Raw genomic sequence first — 26,630 nt, 5'->3', positions numbered from 1 at the left:
TAGTGTTACAAGTGTGGCCGAGTATACTATGCAAGACTGAGTTGGGCAGCTGAAGTGTTGCCCAAACTGTGTGATTGCGTACCATGGATAATTGGCAGGGAACTAGTTTGTCATGTATAAACACCCACCAGGCTTGAGTAAGGCAGGAATCTTATCCCAGGGTGGGAGGTTGGAGTCTTGCATGGACTCAGCTCGTAACACTATGGGCTTACTGTAAGAGAAGTCATCTTTGTGGGCAGAGCAAATGCTGAGTAAGACCCATGGAAGGCCCTCCTACCAGAAACTCCCATAGAACATTAGAGCAGCTTGGAGGGTGTGGTGACAAAATTCTAAAAGCCTGTTGCTCTGTGGAATATGCAGTTGTATGGAACTTGTCAACACCACACAAGGTACATAATATAAAGAAGTTAAGGAATCAAACTGTCATCCCTGATCAGTCATAATAGATGAGAGACACCCTAAGCATGCAATCTGCATGAAGACAAAACCCTGCATGACCAGATTATCCATGCGATGTCTGAAAGAAGTATCGCGTAGACCCATCTGGTTACCTGATCAGTGGCTGAAACAGTTTACCTGTACCACACAGGTGAAAGAAGTTAGCTCACTATGTCAAGATGCACATGTCTGAGTTGTCCCTTTCATATGTCAAATTAACCCAATGATGATTGTGAGTGATGTCTGACCTTCCTTCATTGACACAGAATGCAAGTTCACGTTCATGTATGACAGTAATTTTTCACACCAGGCAAACAAACTGCTCAATGATGAGGTGTGCTGTATCCTAGAGGCCTGGGTGCCCAGAAAAATGTCCATTGGAGAGGGGCTAGGACAAGTGGGTGGAGATTGCCCAAAGACATATCACATAATATACAGAGTGGAGAGCTGAGAACGTGCTGAGACACCATGGTCAGCACTAAGTTAGGGTCCTGTAGTTCAATGTCATCTGCCTGTTGCTATGCCAGCTCACCCAAATATAAAGGAAAATTGATGGAATTCACTCAAAAAAGGTAATCCACAATCACATTGTGATTCTTGAAGTTTTCCAGGCTTACTGAATATTTGATGAGGTTTCGAGATTGCAGCCGGATCATGTTGACCTCTTGCCACAATATTTCAGCTCACAGTCGTCCAGCCATCTTCAGGTGAGTGTAAACCACTGGAGACTGCAAGTTCCTGGCATTGGCTTTATAGCAAAAATTGGTGCGGTAACACATGGCACATTGGCAGCCATCACAGGAGCATCCTCTATCAAAATCCATGCCCTCTGCAAATGCTGTTCTATCTGTGGTGCACAGGCACAAGTGTAAAGGTAAAAGTACATGTCCACCCTGTGTCAGAATGCTCACTCATGTTGCTAAAACCTGATGTCATATGTCACTAGACATGTCATTGTGAATAAACTGTTTTCTCTCAGAAGAAATTAGAGAGAGCAACGGGTTTTAGCCTTGTCCACAATCATGTTATCTGTCCCCCAGATGTACCACAGTCAGTGGTATATTGGCTTGTCAGGTCCATGTGGCAGAATCTCCTTGGAGTAAGGTCCTGTGGTGGGTTGTGAATAGTATCAGCAAGTGGCTTATGTAAAAATTGTAATTGCAAGCCCTTTGATGTCAGCACAGAAGTGTCTTACCACTTCATAAGCGGAGAATAACTCACAGTCAAATGCTGACCACTTGCATTGTGAAGCTGTGAGTTTTCTTGGGAAGAAGTGGACTGGTTTGGTTGTACTGCTGATATATTACTGAAAAACAGCACTAATCAATGAGTCACTTGCCTCAGTTATGACAGAAATTCATGCATCTGGGACATGCTGTAAGAGTGTGACAGTGTTAGAAAGTGTGGTCTTGAGTGCACTGAACACTTCAGTCGTTTCATCTGACCACTGTATCGTTTGTTTACCAGAGCTATTTTTCCCAGCCAAAGCATCTATGAGTGCAGACCGGATGGAGGCAGTATGGGGCAATTGTCTGTAGTAGAAATTCACCATACAAAGAAAAAGTTGCAAATTGCAATAAGTCACGGTTCATGGGAAGTCATGGATGACATCAATGCTATGAGCAGAGATGGTGAGACTGAGAAAGGCTATGGATACATGGCCAAGTTATGATTTGTTGTGGTTAATTTCTATGCTATTGTCACTTAGCACAGCCTGAACCTGGGCCAGGTGATGTTCGTGTTCCTTGACAGGTGTGGAAAAGGTCAGGATATCATCAATGAAGGCATATCAATATGGGAGATTGAACAGGATAGAGTCAATGAATCTTTACCATATGTGAACCACATTTTTAAGGCCAAAAGGCATAAAGTAGAATGTGAATAGTCTGAATGAAGTCATGATTACTGTTTTAGCAGTGACTTCTTTGACATAGGGATCTGCAGCCAAGAAGACTAAACACTCATGTCCCATTAAGCAGCTGGGTGAAGCCCTGGAAATGGGGTAAGGATAATTGTAAATAATGGTGTGATAGTTAAGGTTCTAATAGTCATCACACAACCAGAATGAACCACCTCTACTAGACACAAGATGAATGGAAGATGACCAGTGACTGTTCGAGGGGCATATGATGCCTGCATTTGAAGGATCATTAACAGCTGTGTACATATGGCATAGTTTTTTTGGTGAGAGGTAGTCAGCCTTTAGTTATAGTTATCATGTTTGTATCGTGCCTAATTGTACATCTTGCATATGTAAAGAAGGAACACAATTGTTGTCATCTGGAATGGGGGTGCAATCAAATGATACACTGTTGTCATGTGGGATGGGGTACAATCAAATGATGCACTGGGAAATTAACATGTTAATGGTTGGCCCAGTGGGTGTCTCTGTAACATGCATTGACAGTGAGCTGGTGAAGTGGCAGTGTGTGTTGTGAGTGCATGACATCAGTCAGCAGTTGCAGCTCAATATTCCAAGTGAGTGGCATAAATCTTGGAGTGCTTGATCATAAGCTTGAGCAGTCATAAGGTGAGCAGTCACTGTAGAGCAAGAGTGGGTCACTATTTAGTGAAGAGGTGGGGCCAGAAAGGCCAAAAGAATTGTGGAGATGGCTGACGAGGCATATGAATTGGATGTCATCACTGAGAATGCCATGTGTTTCAAGTAGATTGTCCAACACCACCAACCAAGTTTTGAGACTGCCCTTCTGTAACTAAGGTAGTTTTGGGAATCTGTGCACAGGAACATGGTGCACAGGTGTAGGCTGAGCCAACAGATGCGGGCAGTGATGTAGAACGATGCAGTGATGTAGAAGGATGCAGTGATGTATACACCACAGCAGGAGTGAGATCTGGATTGAGAATGTCATATGAAGTGGGAGATCCATATGTGCTGTATTGCCCAACATTGCAATGGTGAGAGTGAAGCAGTGGTCACAGGTGATGCACAACATGGTAAGTGCAGGTGCAAAGTTAACTGATGTGGATGAAATGACTGTCATCGTAAAATAGTGAGGTGATAGATGCACAAAAATTAATGAGATGGTCTAACATAACTGTGACATGGAGAATAACAGTCTGTCATCTATTGAATGTGAGGTGCAAGTGGCATGGCAGTCCAATATCGCGAGGTGATATATGGCTTTGGAGAGAGTAAACCACAGTATGGTGCAGCTGTCAAACTCAGAGATTGATGCACCTTGGTGTGTGTGCCAGCACTGGCGTGTGCATTTCCCACCATTATGGTCTGATAAATGTTAGGTTGGCAGTGTGTGGCATGGTACAATATGAATGTACAAGTTCACTTGCAACTGTCTCTTGCATTGTTGATGGCACATGTGCTTCACAGTTGTAGCCTAGTATGTATGCAGGAAACACAGGGTCCATTGCACCCTGTGGTAGATGATCCATTGTGTCCATTAAAGAACACTGAATAACACACAAAACTGATAATTGAAGAACAAAAAAGGCTCAGGGCTACCAGTGTGAGGCCCAACTACTGAACTCAGCAGAGATAGACACAGAGATGCGACTAGTAGACATAACTCAATTATTTATTTGTCTCCGAAACAACCTACAAACTAACATGTTTATACACAGAAATATTCCAAAGCAAACTAAAAGTCAAAGATCATTACATACTTCATTGAAGCTGTTTGGTTCACTGTCAGTAGTTGCCACATATGTCTTCCAGATGTGGTTTCTACATTGCAGCTATATTCCCTCACCACTACAGTCACACTTCTTGGTTTACACTCAATGTCCTATGGTAGCTAGAACATTTTTACAACTAAAGAAAGGGAAAATTGTGTCAAATTACATCAGATTTTGTTGTGGGTGTATTTTTTGATAAGTTATAAATTGTAAATGAGAATCATGATGAATTAATTATAAAACGTACCTTGACATGCATCTCCCTTACATGAATGCGGTAAATAAAAGAATAAAACCATATTTACTTTGGCAGTCTGAACAGATGTGATACTTGAAGCCAGTTACTACAAAATATGGCCATCATGTGCTATCTAATTCTGATTTCTATAACCATGCAGCTATGCTTTAAAATGTATTGTCGATTATATTTAAGTGAACTGAAAATAACTTTGTAGTATGGTAAAAGAAATTCAGCACCCCCTATCAGTTCAAAAGAAAACTGAAAATGTATCTTATTAGCTATCATTTCTACAAGTAATCTGATTACCTAGATTCAGGGATTGAAAGTTCCTGTGAGCTACATCAGGTGGCACTTGTTGTTGCAGGACTGCATAATGTACTGTAAATGGGACTCATACCCAGGTACATATTTTGTTTGAAAAATGCCATATGACAAAGTAAATATTAGGCAACTAATAGCAGATGAACATCAGCTCTATAGTAAACTAAGAAGACAGCAGCCTTTTTCAAATTGGCAGCATTAGTTCTAGTTTGTTATATTATTTTTGCAGGACATTAATATGCATAGGATTCAGCAGTGCATTGATAATTTTTCTTAATACAATATATGTATGTAATTTCTACGATTTCCTTGTCTTTTGCTAATGTACACTTTTTCATTCTACATTGCTGAATATTCCCCTCCTTGATGAGATCTGCAAAACATGATGAATGAATGAATGCAGCTGAATTTTACTGTTTAAGCCAGATTTTATAAAAATAGTATAGAAGGTGTGTGTGTGTGTGTGTGTGTGTGTGTGTGTGTGTGTGAAGTGTGAGCGCACACCCACGTGCGCTCACATGTATGCACATGAAAGATGTAACATTATATACCACCTGAAACAGAGTAAACTGAAATCTCCAATTTGCCCTTGTTTTACCCCATCAAATAATTAATTTTTTCTTTACTTATTTTTTAGTTTGATTTTCTAAGTAATAATATATCTTAATCAAACAATGGAAAATCCAGGATGGAATATAACAACATTAAGAAAAGCAAAGTTGCTACTCACCATATAGCAGAGATGCTGAGTCGCAGATAGATACAACAAAAAGGCTCATAGGCCTTCATCAGAAATTGATGACAGACACACACACACACACACACACACACACTTGCAAATGCAACTCGCACACACAGGACTGCAGTCTCAGGCAACTGAGGCCAATGTATATGTTAGGTGCTCAAATATTTCAAAACCTGAAAGAAGTTTTTTCTCACTTGGATTCTTTATTCAAATCATTATTTACAATGTTCTGGTTCCATTGGTGCATCCAGTTAAAACGTATGAATCACTGAACTTTTCAGTAAAGTATGACTTTGCAGTTTTTTCTGAACTAATATGTGTTTATGGGCATAGTGACATCATGCATCAGAAAGATTTGCATTCCAACTTCTCAGTAACATATTTATATTTCTGTGAAACTCATTAACTTACAAGATAATTGTCGTTAAAGTTTATGATCAAGTACATAGTTCAATACAGATTATGCCTCTGTGCTTGTTACTTTCTAACCTTTGTCATTATACTTTTGTTGGCTTAGATTTTATACACAAGCTGACAAACCTTACTATGTGTTTAAGCCATTAATTAAGATTTCTGCATAATTTACCATAATTTTAAGGTGTATGGAGATCTCAAAGCCTGTCAGAGAGCATCAAATAAGTGAAACATCCTAATTTGAATACTAAACAAACTAACAAGCTTTTGTAATGAAACTAGGCGTTTTTAGAATGAGAAAAATCGGGGATTCAAAAGAATTACTCTGAAGTTTGGAAATAACCATCATTTAAAATTGGAACTTTCTACAACATGAAACGTTAAAATACAAATAAATTTTTAAGATAAATTTTGCGGGAAAAGTAAAATGTTTTTTGAACAGTGAAGAATGGGGACCTTAAAATGAAATATATCAGCTTCAAAATAAACAACTACTTCTTTGCTGAAAATTTCACCTCCATATGATATACATGTACAGTGTATCAGTAATATATCTGTGAAGAACATGGTTCCATATGAAGAGATTATGTTACCGTTACCAGTGATTGTCAACCCCCTGCCTCTTGAACCATGGACCTTGTCATTGGTGGGATGGCTTGCATGCCTCAATGATACAGGTAGCTGTACCGTAGGTGCATAGTTCCAGAAGAGGGACAGGAGCAGCAGTCCAGATGATTGACTGACCAGGCCTTGCAACACAACCAAAGCAGCCTTGCTGTGCTGGTACTGTGAATGGCTGAAGCAAGGGGAAACTACTGCCATAATTTTTCCCGAGGACATGCAGCTTTACTGTATGGTAAAATGATGATGACGTCCTCTTGGGTAAAATATTCCAGAGGTAAAATAGCCTTCATTCAGATATCCTGTTGGGGACTACTCAGAAGAATGTTGTCATCAGGAAAAACAAAACTGGCATTCTAAATATTAGAGCATGAAATTTTGGACCACTTAATTGGACAGATAGATAGGAAAATTTAAAAAGGAAACTGGATATGTTGAAGTTAGATGTAGTGGGAATCAGTGAAGTTTGGTGGCTGCAGGAACAGAACTTCTGGTCAGATGAATTAAGGGTTACAAATGCAAGATTAAATATGGGTAATGCAGGAGTAGGTTTAATAATGAATAAGAAAATAGGACTATGGGTAAGCTACTATTAGCAGCATAGTGAATACATTATTGTAGCCAATATAGACAAGAAGCCCACACCAAACACAGTAGTAGTAGTTTATATGTAAATTAACTCTACAGATGATGAGGACATTGAAGAAATATATGATGAGATAAAAGAAATCATTCAGATAGCTACGGGAGATGAAAATTTAATTGTGGTGGGGGACTGGAAAAGGAAGGGCAGGAAAAGGAAGGGAAGGAAAAATTGTAGATGAATATGGGCTTGGTGAAAAGAATGAAAGCGGAAGCTTTTGGTATAATTTTGTACAGAGCCTAATTTAATCATCAGATTGATTATATAATTGTAAGGCAGGGATTTTGGAACCAAATTTTAAATTATAAGACATTTTCAGGGGCAGTCATGGCCTCAGACCACAATTAATTGGTTATGAACTGTAGATTAGAACTAAAGAAATTGCAAGAAAGTATGAAATTAAGGGGATGGTACCTGGATAAGTTGAAAGAACCAGAGTTTGTCACAAGTTTCAGAGAGTGCATTGGGGAATGATTGACCTGAACAGGAGAAAGGAATACAGTAGAAGACAAATGTGTAGCTTTAAGAGATAAAATAGTGAAGGCAGCAAGGATCTAATAAGTAAAAAGACAATCCCTAGTAGAAATCCTTGGATAACACAGGAGATAAATTAGAGGCCTCTAGAGAAAGAGAAGCAGTTGAAAAATATCAAGAGTGCAGATAGAAAACCACTCCTAAGCTAAAAAGGGAAAGCTGAAAGGTGGAAGGAGTATCCAGAAGGTCTATACAAGGAAGGTGATCTTGCAATCAATACAGGTGACAGTACAGTGGGTAGTGGTGGTGGTGGTGGTGGTGGTGGGAGGGGGGGGGGGTGGGGGGGGGATTCCTGTTGTATTTGGTGTTATAGCTGCACCTTTTTTAGACTGAAGCCAACTGACAGGTTTCCCTGCTTAAAGGCAGTCTCTCTAACAAAGGAACCACCTTCAAAGAAGGGCAGGTATCAAAGTAGTGAAGGAATTAGCAGATTTAATCGAAATATGAGGTATCAGAGATAAAGTTAGTGAACTGCTTGTAGATGTTCATTCTGTCATTATTGGTATATCAGAGCACCACTTCAATAATGTGGAAATTCAGATGCTTTCTTTACCAGGATACACACTAGCTGGCTGTTTTTCAAGGAATTCTTTGCGGAATGGGGGAGTGGCCATGTACGCAAAAAAACAGTGTTCCATTTGAGTCCATAGATCTATCAAAGCACTGCAGTGAACAGGTATTCAAATGTTGTGCAGGGGCAGTTGAATTTAGTGAAGCTAAACTCCTTATGGTTGTTTTTTATATGTCCCCTAATTCTGATTTCAGAGCATTTCTGCTCAAGCTACAGAGGTAGAATGGAATGGCGAAAATGAAAATTTGTGCTGGACTGGGACTTGAACGCAGATTTCCCGCTTATTGTAAGTGGTCACCTTACCTTACCATTTGGCTATCCATGCATGACTCATGGCCAGACCCAAACTTCCATATGTTGTCAACCATTCGTCTACAATCTGTACTTGCACATCCATTTAGGTCTACCGAAAAAATTTCTCACATTTTGTACTTTCCACACTCTGTACATTCTCCAAGTACAGTGATGAACTAATGTGCCTTGAACTTGTTAGAACATTGAGGATGGGGGTTTTGGAAAAATTAATTTTTAAATAACCAAAAAGTTTAGGATTCTTTCATCTTTATGGACAAATATTTTGACAGTTTAATAATTTCATGCATTAAAGTCATAGCTGACAGTTAACATTCCTTGCAGTCTTTCTCAAGACACTTAACATCCTGTGACTGATCGTATTTTCAAAATATCATTTTGAAATTCACAAAAACTTACAAATTTTCATAGTTTATTTCTCCAAAAAAAGAAGCTCAGAAGTATGTGTGTATTAATCATGTCTCATAGCACAGGGAACAAAGTCTTTATTGGAAATAAACTCAGATCTCTATCACTTTCAATTTTGTTATTAAAACTTTTCAATTTTCCCTTTTGTTACAACTTTTCTCAAATACTCTCATTTAGAGAGATCTGTAACATTTTAACAAATCATCATAAAATCAAAATATTGTAGTTCTGGAGAGGTACGATGTAGAACTTCAAGATATTTTTTTTTAGCTAACTTTGAAATAGTGATGTGACACATTCACTCTTGACCTGCATGATTTGAGATGAAATCTCCCTGTTGACAGCTGCCACCCTCTCCATATGAAGCAATTCCTTCTATACAGCCTATCCACCGGTGCTCATCATCTCTGTAGCATTGCACAGTCCCTCTCAAAAAATACGAAGTGTCTCACTGAGGCCTTCAGAGACCCTCCCAACTTTGTGCAGAAACAGATCTCCTGTGCCTTGTCTCTTCAGTCTCATCCCATGTCTCACTTACCCTCTGTCTGGCCACAGAGGAGCACTTCCTTTGTGACTCAGTAGCACTGAATCACATTCTTCACCCCAGTTTGATTACCTCTCATCAGAACCTGAAATGAGGAACATCCTACCCACTATGTTTCCCATCTGCCCTACAGTAGCACTCCACCGCCCACCAAACCGTACGTAAGATCCTTGTCCTCCCAACTCCACCCCTGTTCCCAACCCTTATCTCATGGCTCACACCTCTGCAATAGATCTAGATGCAAGACCTATTTCATACATCCCCACAACACCTACTTCACTCTGGTGACAGATATTGTGTGTTTGAATGAATGGTCACTGACAAACTGTGGCCAAGAGACAGCTGGCCCGTCATGCTGCCCTGTACAGTGTGCTTCAGTTCAATGGCTGCTTCAAAGTGTGCATTAGCTTCATGCCAACACCAGCTTTTCTGCATTGCACAGATGGGAAATATCCCCTGTAGTATACCCTATGTTCCCGTAAGCTCCTTGGTTTCAGCATTCCCTAGTCCCTGTCCTTCACCAGCTACCACTTCCCAGGTTGCACTCCAGCACCACACAGCCTTCTATTCCACCAACACACCAACTAGTCTTTTTCTCTTTCTCTACTGCTCTCATTTTCTGATTCCTTCCCATCCCCCAAACCTTCTGGCTGCAGCTGACAGCCCTATGCTGTCCCAACCACATCCCAGCATCCCTCTCCCCCCAAGCTGCCTCTTACTCCCACCACCCATGCCCATATGTTGCTACCATCAGTCGCAGTTGTTCTCCACAGACTGGCCACAGTGGCCAGAGACTGTGGTCATTTGTGTATGAGTTGCGCTTGTGAAGAAAGCCTTTTTGGGTGAAAGCTTAAATGTAGTGGAGTCCTTTCATCGTGCCCTTCTATGACTCATTGTCTCCTCTATATGACTATATGATAAGTAGCAATCTGTCTTTTTCATAATGTTGTTGTTATCCCATCCTGCACTTTCTGTTATTTAATCTTGGATGTAAGAAATTTAACAGATAATAAAATTAACTTCCAACCCAAATTGCAATCATATCTGCTTACCAACACTCTGTACTCCATTGAATAATTTTGAATTTGTAATAAAATAACGTGTTTGCGTATCTTTGTCTGTACTTAATTTGTGATTTTCAGGAGATCAAGCATGCAAGAGAGAGGATCCACAGCTATAAAATGTTTGATATTGAACCGATGGAAGGTCGAATGAAGCCTCTTGAAGGAAGAATTTTTACATTCAGGTTAACAGCCACACTATTCTTTAGTAAAATGACAAAATATAAATGAGTAATTAATTTCTTATGACACATTACTTATTGTTTTACAGTTTCAAGCCGATTCTTGTTACCAGTACAGATGACCAATGTAGTGACCATCTTGTGTATCTAAGCATTGAAAGAATCCAGTTTAGTGATTGCAAAGGTATATATTACACTTGTGAACAGAAACTGTACGTTTTCTGTTCTGCATGACCAAAACCTAATTCTCATCACAAATAATTTCAGGGAGGGTCTCTGCAAGTCCTGTTGAATGGCAGAAGGAATTAACAGCTACTTCCTGTGAGGTGGATGTATGTAAAATTCCTGAAAATATAGCTAAACCATGTAAGTGTTATAGATTATTTTTCATCAGGTTAGTCTTAATCTTCACAAATAAGACAGTCACACAATATTAAATTTTGGCTTGATAAACTGGGCATGAATTGTTGGTATCTTCCAACAAGTGATGAATAACAGAGAAATATTAAATTTTGGCTTGATAAATTGGGCATGAAATGTTGGTGTATTCCAATCAAGTGATGAATAACAGAGAAATTTTAATCTCTCAGTATTTTCACACATTACATTATAATTACTGCTGTAAATACCATAGGCAAATAATCTCAAGATGAGAGTTGAAGTCTCTTTCTTCATAAGAAAGCCAATTAATAAATCTGTAATGCTGGAAATGCATATCCTCTTATTTCCATCTAGTGTACTGTAATTTTTTTCCTTGTTTTGTTACCTCAAGATATGACATTTCTGTCTCTTTTATATATTGTAATTGTTTTACTGTTTGTATATATATATATATATATATATATATATATTTAAAAAGAAAGATGATGAGACTTACCCAACAAAAGCGCTGGCAGGTCGATAGACACACAAATAAACACAAACATACACACAAAACTCAAGCTTTCGCAACAAACTGTTGCCTCATCAGGAAAGAGGGAAGGAGAGGAAAAGACGAAAGGATATGGGTTTTAAGGGAGAGGGTAAGGAGTCATTCCAATCCCGGGAGCGGAAAGACTTACCTTAGGGGGAAAAAAGGACAGGTATACACTTGCACACACACACATATCCATCCATACATACAAGACACAAGCAGACATTTGTAAAGGCAAAGAGTTTGAGCAGAGATGTCAGTCGGGACGGAAGTATAGAGGCAAAGATGATGTTGAAAGACAGGTGAGGTATGAGCGGCGGCAGATTGAAATTAGGAATTAGCGGAGATTGAGGCCTGGCGGATAGCGAGAAGAGAGGATATGCTGAAGGGCAAGTTCCCATCTCCGGAGTTCTGACAGGTTGGTGTTAGTGGGAAGTATCCAGATAACCCGGACGGTGTAACACTGTGCCAAGATGTGCTGGCCGTGCACCAAGGCATGTTTAGCCACAGGGTGATCCTCATTACCAACAAACACTGTCTGCCTGTGTCCATTCATGCGAATGGACAGTTTGTTGCTGGTCATTCCCACATAGAACGCTTCACAGTGTAGGCAGGTCAGTTGGTAAATCACGTGGGTGCTTTCACACGTGGCTCTGCCTTTGATCGTGTACACCTTCCGGGTTACAGGACTGGAATAGGTGGTGGTGGGAGGGTGCATGGGACAGGTTTTACACCGGGGGCGGTTACAGGGGTAGGAGCCAGAGGGTAGGGAAGGTGGTTTGGGGATTTCATAGGGATGAACTAAGAGGTTACGAAGGTTAGGTGGACGGCGGAAAGACACTCTTGGTGGAGTGGGGAGGATTTCATGAAGGATGGATCTCATTTCAGGGCAGGATTTGAGGAAGTCGTATCCCTGCTGGAGAGCCACATTCAGAATCTGATCCAGTCCCGGAAAGTATCCTGTCACAAGTGGGGCACTTTTGGGGTTCTTCTGTGGAAGGTTCCGGGTTTGAGGAGATGAGGAAGTGGCTCTGGTTATTTGCTTCTGTACCAGGTCGGGAGGGTAGTTACGGGATGCAAAAGCTGTTTTCAGGTTGTTGGTGTAATGGTTCAAGGATTCCGGACTGGAGCAGATTCGTTTGCCATATATATTCATATATATATATATATATATATATATATATATATATATTTAAAAAGAAAGATGATGAGACTTACCAAACAAAGGCGCTGGCAGGTCGATAGACACACAAACAAACACAAACATACACACAAAATTCTAGCTTTCGCAACAAACGGTTGCCTCGTCAGGAAAGAGGGAAGCAGATGGAAAGACTAAAGGATATGGGTTTTAAGGGAGAGGGTAAGGAGTCATTCCAATCCCGGGAGCGGAAAGACTTACCTTCGTAACCTCTTAGTTCATCCCTATGAAATCCCCAAACCACCTTCCCTACCCTCTGGCTCCTACCCTTGCAACCGCCCCCGGTGTAAAACCTGTCCCATGCACCCTCCCACCACCACCTACTCCAGTCCTGTAACCCGGAAGGTGTACACGATCAAAGGCAGAGCCACGTGTGAAAGCACCCACGTGATTTACCAACTGACCTGCCTACACTGTGAAGCGTTCTATGTGGGAATGACCAGCAACAAACTGTCCATTCGCATGAATGGACACAGGCAGACAGTGTTTGTTGGTAATGAGGATCACCCTGTGGCTAAACATGCCTTGGTGCACGGCCAGCACATCTTGCCACAGTGTTACACCGTCCGGGTTATCTGGATACTTCCCACTAACACCAACCTGTCAGAACTCCGGAGATGGGAACTTGCCCTTCAGCATATCCTCTCTTCTTGCATCCGCCAGGCCTCAATCTCCGCTAATTTCTAATTTCAATCTGCCACCGCTCATACCTCACCTGTCTTTCAACATCATCTTTGCCTCTGTACTTCCGTCCCGACTGACATCTCTGCCCAAACTCTTTGCCTTTACAAATGTCTGCTTGTGTCTGTGTATGTGTGGATGGATATGTGTGTGTGTGCAAGTGTATACCCCTTTTTTACCTCCTTTTTTCCCCCTAAGGTAAGTCTTTCCACTCCCGGGATTGGAATGACTCCTTACCCTCTCCCTTAAAACCCATATCCTTTTGTCTTTCCTTCTCCTTCCCTCTTTCCTGACGAGGCAACCGTTGGTTGCAAAAGCTAGAATTTTGTGTGTATGTTTGTGTGTGTATCGACCTGCCAGTGCTTTTGTTTGGTAAGTCTCATCATCTTTCTTTTTAAATATATTTTTCCCACGTGGAATGTTTCCCTCTATTATATTTATATATATATTTATGCATTTATGTTGGTTTGTTTCGTAAATATTATTTGTATTTTTCGCTGGGTCTTGCTATCGAACGATTACATCGATAGGTCGTGTGAAGAATCAAAGTGTGTAGGATCTTTGGTAGTGTTAACTCTGCCGCGTGGAGCGCGGGTAGGGGGAGTCTGGCTGGAGTAGCGAGTGGAGCAGGTGTGTTGTGTAAAGCTCCCGCGAGTTGCTGCGCTTTCGGGGTTTGGCAACATGTAATTGCGCTCGACTTGCGATGATAGTTTCTGACATGGTGTCGCAGACGGGAAGCATTAGCTGGCGCTCATCAAGAGCCCGTTTCGCCTGGTGACCGTGTCGAGAAGAAGGCGTGCCAACATCCAGCTTCTGCAACAGCGACGGCCGACAATGAGTGACTGTCGCCACCTCCTCGATTGACGGCTTCAAACCTTCAATCAACCAACAAGGAAGACTGGAAGCAAGTAAAGTTTTAGAACTGTATTGCAGACCTCAGCTTTTCAAACTGTACCATTTTCGTAACTATAATTACAGCAACTTAACATGAACCTTTGTTGCTCATTGTCCCAATTGCATTGCCAAGCAGGGTCCCTTCCTTTTCTGGAATGAACCCGAGTGTCGTTGAAATTCAAACGCCAGCATTAAATTAATATTATAGCATTTCACTGCTTTAATTTCAAAGTTCAGTTAAAATTTTCATAGCTGGCTACAATATTTAGATTACACAAGCACGAATTAAGAGTGCGAGTTTTGCTACCATATTTTAGCATACCTGTGACTGCAGCTCAGCTTGGTACGTACTAAATTTTACTATTGTTAATTGTTCAGAATCGTTTAATTCAAGTTCAAAATTAAATCTCTTCTTTCTAAATTGCGTAGATTCAAGTAGCTTTAGAAATGATTGTTGAGGTAGTCCAAGACTAACTGTATTTTACTGAATTTCGATGTGCTTCAGAAAGAAAGCTCACTATTAACTTCTGTCACTAAATTAACTTTTGATTTTCCTGTTTTATTAATTCTTTTGCTAAATTAAGTCAGAGTGTAGCAAAATTTATTACTTCTGACAAACTTTCAGTTTTCTCACTGCACGTGTCAACCTTCAGTTGCCACGCTTCTAGTGCTAATTATATGTGTAATAACCTTTTTTTTCAGTTACTATAGTAATTGTCCTTAGGACTGGCGACCGTAATTTCCCCCAAATCTCAAATATCTACACTCCTGGAAATTGAAATAAGAACACCGTGAATTCATTGTCCCAGGAAGGGGAAACTTTATTGACACATTCCTGGGGGTCAGGTACATCACATGATCACACTGACAGAACCACAGGCACATAGACACAGGCAACAGAGCATGCACAATGTCGGCACTAGTACAGTGTATATCCACCTTTCGCAGCAATGCAGGCTGCTATTCTCCCATGGAGACGATCGTAGAGATGCTGGATGTAGTCCTGTGGAATGGCTTGCCATGCCATTTCCACCTGGCGCCTCAGTTGGACCAGCGTTCGTGCTGGACGTGCAGACCGCGTGAGACGACGCTTCATCCAGTCCCAAACATGCTCAATGGGGGACAGATCCGGAGATCTTGCTGGCCAGGGTAGTTGACTTACACCTTCTAGAGCACGTTGGGTGGCACGGGATACATGCGGACGTGCATTGTCCTGTTGGAACAGCAAGTTCCATTGCCGGTCTAGGAATGGTAGAACGATGGGTTCGATGACGGTTTGGATGTACCGTGCACTATTCAGTGTCCCCTCGACGATCACCAGTGGTGTACGGCCAGTGTAGGAGATCGCTCCCCACACCATGATGCCGGGTGTTGGCCCTGTGTGCCTCGGTCGTATGCAGTCCTGATTGTGGCGCTCACCTGCACGGCGCCAAACACACATACGATCATCATTGGCACCAAGGCAGAAGCGACTCTCATCGCTGAAGACGACACGTCTCCATTCGTCCCTCCATTCACGCCTGTCGCGACACCACTGGAGGCGGGCTGCATGATGTTGGGGCGTGAGCGGAAGACGGCCTAACGGTGTGCGGGACCGTAGCCCAGCTTCATGGAGACGGTTGCGAATGGTCCTCGCCGATACCACAGGAGCAACAGTGTCCCTAATTTGCTGGGAAGTGGCGGTGCGGTCCCCTACGGCACTGCGTAGGATCCTACGGTCTTGGCGTGCATCCGTGCGTCGCTGCAGTCCGGTCCCAGGTCGACGGGCACGTGCACCTTCCGCTGACCACTGGCGACAACATCGATGTACTGTGGAGACCTCACGCCCCACGTGTTGAGCAATTCGGCGGTACGTCCACCCGGCCTCCCGCATGCCCACTATACGCCCTCGCTCAAAGTCCGTCAACTGCCCATACGGTTCACGTCCACGCTGTCGCGGCATGCTACCAGTGTTAAAGACTGCGATGGAGCTCCGTATGCCACAGCAAACTGGCTGACACTGACGGCGGCGGTGCACAAATGCTGCGCAGCTAGCGCCATTCGACGGCCAATACCGCGGTTCCTGGTGTGTCCGCTGTGTCGTGCGTGTGATCATTGCTTGTACAGCCCTCTCGCAGTGTCCGGAGCAAGTATGGTGGGTCTGACACACCGGTGTCAATGTGTTCTTTTTTCCATTTCCAGGAGTGTAATTACCGCTAGTTGATTGTTAACGTAATGGCCGCACATTTACTTTCTTTATTAACTTTACCCCTTTTCCAAAATTAATTTCCACCAGTTTCATTTGCATTTTTCCTTTCATTTAGATGTAACCCTTTCCTCCCTCTTTACCGACAGATTAACTTCGGTGACGATTGCTTTTCCCAAATTTCCATTAGGTACACGCGGTTTAATTTTTCACTGTCATTAAGGTCGATAAGTGAGGGGGGAGGTTACACGTGGCGACCTGGTGACAGGACAATCTTCAATTTTGAGGTTGTTCTGGACACGAATTTTGCATTGTGCAAATCTCGTAACAAAGTACTGGTTACGAATTGGTCGTTACGTCAGCGAGAATAAGTAGTGGGAGTAATCCTAATTGTATTTGAGATTTGGCATTTATATTGAAAATTATTAAAATGAGTGAAGGCAACAATTGCCAAAATTTGGTAGACTTGGATATGGAACAATAGGTCGAACAGTGGGAAACGCGCACCGCGGTACCCATTGTTCAGGGGCAGGCGGCTAGCATGAAAGATGCGACCGCCGAAACGCAACAAAGAGCAGAAATGGAATTCCAAACTTTAGAAAATGTTTCGGAATCAGAAGTGAAAATCAAATCTGAATCCCTTGGTGATGAATATGGGGGAACAATTAAAGAGGAAGCCGCTACGGAAGTAAAACTGGTAGTTTCCGGGAATTTAACTGATTTATTGAATGTTTTGATTAACGATTTCAAGAGTCAATCGGTGGAAATTAAAGCTCTGTCTGCCAAGCAAGAAGATCAGGCTGCCAAGCAAGAAGCTCAGGCTGCCAAGCAAGAAGCTCAGGCTGCCAAGCAAGAAGCTCAGTCTGAAAAAATTGAACGGATGCTAGACAATCAGAACAAAGCTATTAACGTTGTTAACAACAATGTTGGAGTTGTTAACACAAAAGTTGATGAAATCAAAGAAGATATTGTTGTGATTAATACCGAAATCGGTAATCTTAAACAGGAAATGGTAAGCGTTCAGGTGGCAATTTCGAGCATAAATACTCGTTTTGATTCCGAAATTAGCAGAATCGAGAAAAGTGTAGGAGAAGCAGTTGCTCCGATCATTGAGATTAAGGTGACGGAACAAATTCAATTAGTGAAAAAAGAGGATAAAAAGAAGGTGGAAACTTTAAAGGCTTTAGTATCCGAAGTAGATACCAAAGTGACGAAGCAGGCTAATACCTGCGAAGAGAAAAAAAGGGAACTAGAAACGCTTGCGACAACCACTTGCCAAGTAATTACGAGAGTGTCGGAATTAGAAAATAAACTTGACGAAAAACAGAGCTATGTGCCAATCTGTGCACATAGTTCGGAATTGTTGACGAAAGAGGAGCAGTTCGACCCCTTGAAAAAAGGCGGTATACACGCGACAGATTTCATTAAGAATTGTGAAAGAGTTTTACCCAGATCATGGACTAATGAGAGAAAAATTAATGTGGTTATTGATGTGCTGGCTGGTGATGCCAAGTGTTGGGGCTTAAACCTCAACATTACGAACCTGACTTTTGACGAATTTAAAAATTTGTTTCTGGCTGAATACTGGTCAGAGAAAAAACAGCAAAGTGTCTGGCACGAATTTGTCATATCGAGGCCTTTCGATGCGAATTCGCGCGGTTCGATGAAGGAGTTTTGTGAGGGCTGGATCCGCAAGTTGGAGTATTTGCGTGATTGCCGCACGGAATCCGAAATAGTCTGGGAACTCTACAGGAAGCTTCCAGATGACACAAAACGCTATGTAGGAAGCAATCACAGGACAATCAATGATTTCCTGGAAAGAGTTGAGGATGAGGACAATTGGCGCAATAATCGTGACAGTGGTAGAGGCCGTGGTAACAACAACGGGTACCACAGCAACCACAACAATGATAACTATGGGAATAATGCGTACCGCAATCTTGACAGCAATAACAATAATGGTTCGGACCGTAATAACAATCGGTACAATGCAAATAATAACAGGAATGACGGAAACCAGTATCGTACTAACGTGATACGGGCTTCACAGAATAGTAATAACGCCAGAGGGTGTGATCAGCCGCCTCAGCAGCATCTGGGGAGCGTATTTGCTGGGACGAGACAGGGAAACCATTAGCCGCGCAGGTGAGGGGCCGACCGGGCATGGAGAAATTTTGGAGGCCCAATAACAAGAGAAAACCCAGGTGTCGTCGTTATGAAAATTCCATGTGGAATAATCAACGGCGGGAGAGTGTGCCAGTGTTGGGAGAAAGGAGTGCGCCCACAAGTAGTAGATCAGCTGTATACACGGCAGTAGAAAATACATTCACTGTCAGTGAGAACAATTTAAATAGTGTTCCGGAAATCGATTATAAAGTGGCAGCTGTAATACCCACAGCGGAACTGGAGATTGAGTTTAAGAATGATTCGCAAGTGTTGAGAGAAGATCAGATGTTGGATAAAACGTCCGTCATTGAGCGAGGGGATGCAGAGATGGATGAGGTTTGGTTAAGGCAGTTCAGTCGCTTATACGACGAACTAAGAGATTATAGGGGTCTGTATGGGAGAAGCGTTTATGGGGAGCGCGTGCAGGATTTGCCACGTCTCGTCCCACAGGAAGATAGTGTTTGTGAAGTGATAGAAAATTCTGGCCCTAACCGGCAGACTTTACCAGAAATAGTTGATGTAAATGGGGAGCACGAGCAAGATTTGTCGTGTTTCGTTCTGCAGGAGTTAGATGTTGAAGTAGTAACGGAAAGTTCTGGCCCTAACCAGCAGACCTTACCGAAAGCTGTAGTGGTAAAGTAGCCGACCCATCCGACGCAAACCTCCAGTTTAAACAATGCGAGAATATTAAGGAGAAAGATTGCGAAAATTTTAGTGATAGCCGGACATGATTGGTAGAAAAGCACATAGATTACAGCGTGTATGAGGTTAGAGCTGACATTATACGGTCAGACGATAGCAGTGTGGGTTGCGCAGATCTAGCGGAAGTAATTGCAGAAACTACTGGGCGCATTCCTCCAGGTAGATTGGCGGATGAGATCAATCTGGCCAAAGAGGAATCAACGAAGGTGACAATTAGTGAAATGATAGCAGGGCAACACTCACCAGTTGACGAATTACAGGAAAAGGTTTCGGTATTGGAGGCGAAGCTACAGACTAAGCCTCACGACAAACGTGTTGGAATTAAAACTGTGTGTGAACAGAGGCTGAAAAAACGGCCAGATAAGCCAGATTTAGGATCAAAGCCGGATGGTTTTTTCTGGAATGACCTGGATATAGATGAGGATTTACTGTGGGAAAATAAAGAAACAGTCGAGGACAAGTGTAGACAGATTGTAGTGTCTGTTAATATGCACGACCTACAACTAAACGTGTTGATTGACACCGGTGCAGAATTGAGTGCTGTATCTGGAAAAATATTTCAGTTACTGAAAGACAGACCCGGCACTGTAGTTATGCCAGTAACAGGAGTGAAAATTATCGGTGCTACTGGGAAGGCCAGTAAACCGGTCACAAAACAGATTTTTGTCAACTTCGAGATATGTGGGGCACGATTTGAACAAGAGTTTGTCGTCGTGCCAGACTTGACTACGGAAGTAATTATCGGGTTAGATTGGCTATTAAAGTACCGTGCAGTGATTAACTGCGAAAGCAAAACTTTGACATGTATGTCACTAGATAAAAAAATAGTAGTTAGTTTTGACGAGGCAGGAGACGGTGTGCATAGGCAATACCAGCCTATACACATTGTTAACTGGCCGGATGACATTGACGTAGGAATGAATTCGAACTGCCGTAACGTGAGGAATCTCGGCATTGACAAAAGTGTATAAAGTGAATTGGAAGTGATAATCAAATTCCCTCCACGGATTGACATTAGTATTGGTGTGAAAAAAGATCGTTTGCGAGAAGTAATGAAGCTAAAAGCCGATGCTCGCATACGTCGTCATGACGCTAAAGCGCATTTTGCTAAGTTTGCAATCAGAGACTTAGTACTTGTAAAAGCTCATGAGAAATCGAGCAAGATAGACCATGAAATCTCTAAATTTAAGTTTGTTTATAATGGACCATATAAAGTCATTGGTATATCTCACACAAATGCTTATTGCTTAGAGTATCCAAGCTCTGGAAAACTATTAGGTATACGGAACATTGTAGACTTGAAATTGTACCAACCTAGGATCGATTAATACCACAGAAAGGGTAATTTGTACAGTATGTAAATATAGAGTGTAAGATTTAAGGACGTGCCATGTTACGATGCTTTTGCCTGACCTAGAGGTCATTAAAGAAGTTGTAATTAATAAGTAATTAATTTTGATTAATCAATTTAATTTTAATAAATTTAATCTTGATTAATCAATTGAAAAATCCAAGCTGCTAGTTTAAGTTTTCAGCTGAGTCACAGTAGATTAAGGAATGTAAATATGATTTTGTAACTAGCTGTCAGATTTCATGAATGTGTGTTTTATGAGTCATTGCCGATGTACTTAGACGCTGTTTTAAGTTTCAGGCTAGTACATGCGTGTGACGATGGACAGTGTTGAGTTATCCACTGTGATAGTATTAAGGGACTCCTTGAGATTACTCGGGAGTGAGTTTTTCCTAAAGAATTCAGTGAAATGGACGTTCTGGAAATGCCGTTACAAGGGCGAGAGAGATCAATCGTGCCGCACAGGCGGGCGCAACAATACTGGCGGGGCGGAACCGCTGTCGGCTCTTGTGCCGCTGTCGGCATTCTTTGTACTTGCGAGTACGGAAGGCGGAGTTGTTTTTCTTCCGGACAGCTGATGTGAAAGAATTCTGCTGTCAATATTTATGTTTTTTTTATCTGCTGAATGTTATTTTCTTGTTTAGCTCTTGTGGACTCTCATGGCGAGAATATTAATTATGAAAAGGTTATACAAAATGTGTAGTCTATTTAATTATTTATTTGCGTATTTTGATCTACCTGTTTTTATGACCATGTACTCTGATTAATTTTGTAAATAGTATTCCATTTCATGATAGTGTTACGAATTTTGACGATCTTGGAATAGCTAAACCATTTTCTATATTTTCTATGAATTATAATATGTTGTCAACCTGTTTTATTTTGTGCAAGATGATAGAGTGGAATAAGATTAGGAGTGTCTCCACTCAATTATTATCATCTAAAAATTGGTTTATGGTGAATTAGACGAATGCTAGATTTTTTTGATGTTTTGAGCATATGCATTTCCGCTGTTTCTTTTTTGGGACATTTTCTGAGTCTGTTTATGTTACACACGAACATCCTCAGACAATGTGGGGGATGTGTAACGCTGGAAATGCATATCCTCTTATTTCCATCTAGTGTACTGTAATTTTTTTCCTTGTTTTGTTACCTCAAGATATGACATTTCTGTCTCTTTTATATATTGTAATTGTTTTACTGTTTGTATGTATATATATATTTATGCATTTATGTTGGTTTGTTTCGTAAATATTATTTGTATTTTTCGCTGGGTCTTGCCTAGGGAAAACTGCTATCGAACGATTACATCGATAGGTCGTGTGAAGAATCATAGTGTGTAGGATCTTTGGTAGTGTTAACTCTGCCGCGTGGAGCGCAGGTAGGGGGAGTCTGGCTGGAGTAGCGAGTGGAGCAGGTGTGTTGTGTAAAGCTCCCGCGAAATGCCGCGCTTTCGGGGTTTGGCAACATGTAATTGCACTCGACTTGCGATGATAGTTTCTGACACGGTGCCGCGGACGGGAAGCATTAGCTGGCGCACATCAAGAGCCCGTTTCGCCTGGTGACCGTGTCGAGAAGAAGGCGCGCCAACATCCAGCTTCTGCAACAGCGACGGCCGACAATGAGTGACTGTCGCCACCTCCTCGATCGACGGCTTCAAACCTTCAATCAACCAACAAGGAAGACTGGAAGCAAGTAAAGTTTTAGAACTGTATGGCAGACCTCAGCTTTTCAAACTGTACCATTTTCATAACTATAATTACAGCAACTTAGCATGAACCTTTGTTGCTCATTGTCCCAATTGCATTGCCAAGCAGGGTCCCTTCCTTTTCCGGAATGAACCCGAGTGTCATTGAAATTCAAACGCCAGCATTAAATTAATATTATAGCATTTCACTGCTTTAATTTCAAAGTTCAGTTAAAGTTTTCATAGCGGGCTGCAATATTTAGATTACACAAGCACGAATTAAGAGTGCGAGTTTTGTTACCATATTTTAGCATACCTGTGACTGCAGCTCAGCTTGGTACGTACTAAATTTTACTATTGTTAATTGTTCAGAATCGTTTAATTCAAGTTCAAAATTAAATCTCTTCTTTCTAAATTGTGTAGATTCAAGTAGCTTTAGAAATGATTGTTGAGGTAGTCCAAGACTAACTGTATTTTACTGAATTTCGATGTGCTTCAGAAAGAAAGCTCACTATTAACTTCAGTCACTAAATTAACTTTCGATTTTCCTGTTTTATTAATTCTTTTGCTAAATTAAGTCAGAGTGTAGCGAAATTTATTACTTCTGACAAACTTTCAGTTTTCTCACTGCATGTGTCAACCTTCAGTTGCCACGCTTCTAGTGCTAATTATATGTGTAATAACCTTTTTTTTTCAGTTACTATAGTAATTGTCCTTAGGACTGGCGACCGTAATTTCCCCCAAATCTCAAATATCTAATTACCGCTAGTTGATTGTTAACGTAACGGCCGCACATTTACTTTCTTTATTAACTTTACCCCTTTTCCAAAATTAATTTCCACCAGTTTCATTTGCATTTTTCCTTTCATTTAGATGTAACCCTTTCCTCCCTCTTTACCGACAGATTAACTTCGGTGACGATTGCTTTTCCCAAATTTCCATTAGGTACACGCGGTTTAATTTTTCACTGTCATTAAGGTCGATAAGTGAGGGGGGAGGTTACAAATCAGCCACTTTCTGTGAAGGTTCAGGAGTACAGAGGCAGTTCCTTATCATGGGTATGACATATAGTCTTTTATTCATCAAAAATATTTAAAAAATATTGTGTGATATTGAAATATCAATTTGTAATAAAAACAATGGAATTAGTAGAGACAAGCACTCTCTAATAGTGAAGGCATTGAACTGTGGCAACCACAGGAACAAGAAGCAGAATTTTGCAACTCTACATTTACCTTCTGTTCTTCTTCATTCAAGACAGGTAGGTCCACTTGTTTTCATTGTTTATTAGTCCAGTAAACTCTATTAACATTTAGAAGGAAATATAATGTGTAATATTGTGAAGTAATTACATGTAGTAGGATCATAACATCTGTTTTGTATCAGATCTGTCATGTGAATACATATATGTAGGCTACATGCAGATAGTTGTATTTATATTTTTGCTTCCACTATTTTAAAATGCATGAAATCAGTTGAACAAATATTTACTTTGACTATATTGTCATAAGAATAAAGGGGGATTGTTTGTGGTAAGACTGGCTGAAAGTGTTGTGTTAACATGAAGTGGCCTCCTTGCAGTTATCCCTGGAGTGAAAACTATGTTGGGGAAGTAAGTTACTGACGGTCTTCACAAATGAGACATTTTCATCTTTCTATAGAAGCTGACCATTTATTATAAGCAAGCTAACTATTGGAAGCCTTACTAAGCTTATGAATTATCAGGTGGATGTTGTTATGAATTTGACTGTGATGGGAGTAAATATCATTGTTCAGTTGGAAGAGGTGCATTATTTTTTTTTAAGTGATTGTCCCAGGAATACAAAGACCAGCATGGGCCTCATTGTCTCAAGAATATGTCACAGCTTTGCCTTACTAAGCTTATTAATTGTCAGGTGGATGTTGTTATGAATTTGACTGTGATGGGAGTAAATATCATTGTTCCATTGGAAGAGGTACATTATTTTTTTTAAGTGATTGTCCCAGGAATACAAAGACCAGGCTGGGCCTCATTGTCTCAAGAATATGTCACAGCTTTGTCAGAGTACTTTTGAGGTGTAGCAAAAGCTGCACATTCTTTTATCTATCTTATCTTTTTGTACATCCCTCTGTAGAGAGCTGTCAATCCATAATCCTAGAAACTTGATTCACCTTGCCTGCTGTATTGGGACACCCTCCTCTAACATTACCTTTTTTATATAGAAGTAGCTGATACCAGGATTAATCCCTCATCTAGTATAGGTGAACATTCTTGGCTGTTTCACTGAAAGAATTTCATTTGATTTTGTGTACCTTGTATTATATTTCAGACTAAAATGTATAAAAAGAAATTATGTTGTTACAGTCGATACACATAAAATTACTCTTCTTGTAGAAATATTTGAAATAAAAAAATATCTGGCATACTTAAAATTCATATTATTAATTGCACAATCTAATGCTAATTATCAAATTTATTCTAGATTCATTTACAAAATAATGTTATAACTTGATGAAAATTCTTCTTTTGTCAAGAAAGTTTGTAAACCCTTTTTGTTTTGTAAACTATTTGGAATATTGTTAGTTCTGCAGAATTTTAGTGATGGTGGTAATACAATGGAATTTATGGTTTTATGAAAATGGAGATTGTGAAGTCAATGTGATATAGAAGAATGGGATAAAATAATAGCAACAGATAGTACTGAATCAGTTATTTAGTCATCTGGAACCCAGTAAATCAAAATTTCAGCCTCAAAAATGTACCCCTAGATGCAAGAACTGCAGCCAACAACAAGAGAAAGTGAAGATAAATAAAATGTTTTTTATTTTGTACATCTTACACCTCTCAAAGTTTTTGAAATTAATGAAGACACTAAGAAAAATTTAATAATGATGTGTGGGAGGGTAATATTACACTGCTCTGTTGCTTTATTGTAAAGGGGTGTTATCTGTACATGGATTTCATTGTTCCATTGTGGGCCCATGAGGGCTGTTTCATTCTTATTTAGCAGTAGTTTATTGTTGTCTAGTGAGCACAGCAGTCTATCACTACTATTAGTTGTGTCAGTTCTCATAATTTGCAGTGATGTGTTCTGGAAGAGAAGGTTCATCTCTTCAGCAAATAGGACAGAAACTGTGAACAGTAAATTTTTATGTAGTTTTTTGATGTACAGCAGGAAGAGGAGATGCTCTAGAGTGGAATCCTTTGGGATACCACAGGTTGCCAATGCTTCTTCTTCTAAGTGAACTTTTCTTTCTCGTTGAGTTGTGAGTTCAACTAGTTGTTTTTTGATGCAGAAATATGACCAGGACCACTCTTTGCAACTTCCAGCTTATGTAACAGTTGTTTATAAGATCAAACATTTTTGTGGTATCTATAAAGAGACAGGAAGAAGATTGTTTCTCTTGAAACATACCTATAATGTGGTTTGTGAAAGCATAAATCAAATCACTTTTTTTTCCTTCTTTGAAAGTCAAACTGGTGTTCAAATAACAAGTTGTTGCTTACAAGAAAAGTGATGAGTGTATGTAAGATGACATTTTGAAGTATCTGTTGGAAGACTGATGGGATCGAGATAGGCCCATGTTGTTAACATCATGCCTATCTTCGTTTTTGAACACTGGAACTGTTTTAAGCATATTGCAAGCTTCAGGGGAAATGACAGTATCCAGCGAACATTTGATAATGTCATGTAGTGGTTTATCAATTTGGAGGTCAACCTTGTTATTATGAAGCTATGTAATCCATCAGTGGTAGAAGTATAGGACTGTTTCAGTTGTATGATAACTTTCAGTACTTTGTGTTTATGTACAGATGCAAAAAAATGTAAGTTTGCTGATATTTTGCTTTTTGTGATGAATGTTTTAAAATGGTGCATTACTCTAGATGATAGGCTATTAGGAACACTGATGAAGTATAGAATAAATGTGTTCACTTTATTTTGCAAACATCACATGTAAATATCACGGAAGTGTGGTTTGTCGAATTATAGATAGGCTATTAAATGGGTATTGTTTTTTGGTTAAGTGAAATAGGTATTTACCTGCCATCAGTATCTGCTTGCTGAAACAGTTGCTAGTCTCAATCTTCTTGGCCAACTCAAATGCCAGTTTCCTTATATCATTTTTTATAAGTCTAAATAGTCTGAATTCAAGGTCTTTAATGTGGAGGTGTTTTCTGGA

The 26,630-nt window shown here is 40.6% G+C and overlaps 1 protein-coding gene across 1 annotated transcript in view; it reads left to right on the top strand.

Moving 5' to 3' along the window:
- Positions 1 to 3,286: 3,286 nt before the first annotated feature.
- LOC126187968 (uncharacterized) overlaps positions 3,287 to 26,630 on the top strand; it is a 239,048-nt gene continuing 215,704 nt past the window's right edge. The window contains exons 1-4 of the mRNA XM_049929354.1: positions 3,287 to 3,393; positions 10,589 to 10,692; positions 10,779 to 10,873; positions 10,957 to 11,055. Of these exons, the coding sequence (XP_049785311.1) occupies positions 3,352 to 3,393; positions 10,589 to 10,692; positions 10,779 to 10,873; positions 10,957 to 11,055 (340 nt within the window). The 5' untranslated portion in view covers positions 3,287 to 3,351. The remainder of the gene's footprint in view (positions 3,394 to 10,588; positions 10,693 to 10,778; positions 10,874 to 10,956; positions 11,056 to 26,630) is intronic.

Source organism: Schistocerca cancellata, chromosome 5, assembly GCF_023864275.1.
Source record: "Schistocerca cancellata isolate TAMUIC-IGC-003103 chromosome 5, iqSchCanc2.1, whole genome shotgun sequence".
Lineage (NCBI taxonomy): Eukaryota > Metazoa > Arthropoda > Insecta > Orthoptera > Acrididae > Schistocerca > Schistocerca cancellata.
This window is presented reverse-complemented; position numbering and strand designations above follow the sequence as displayed.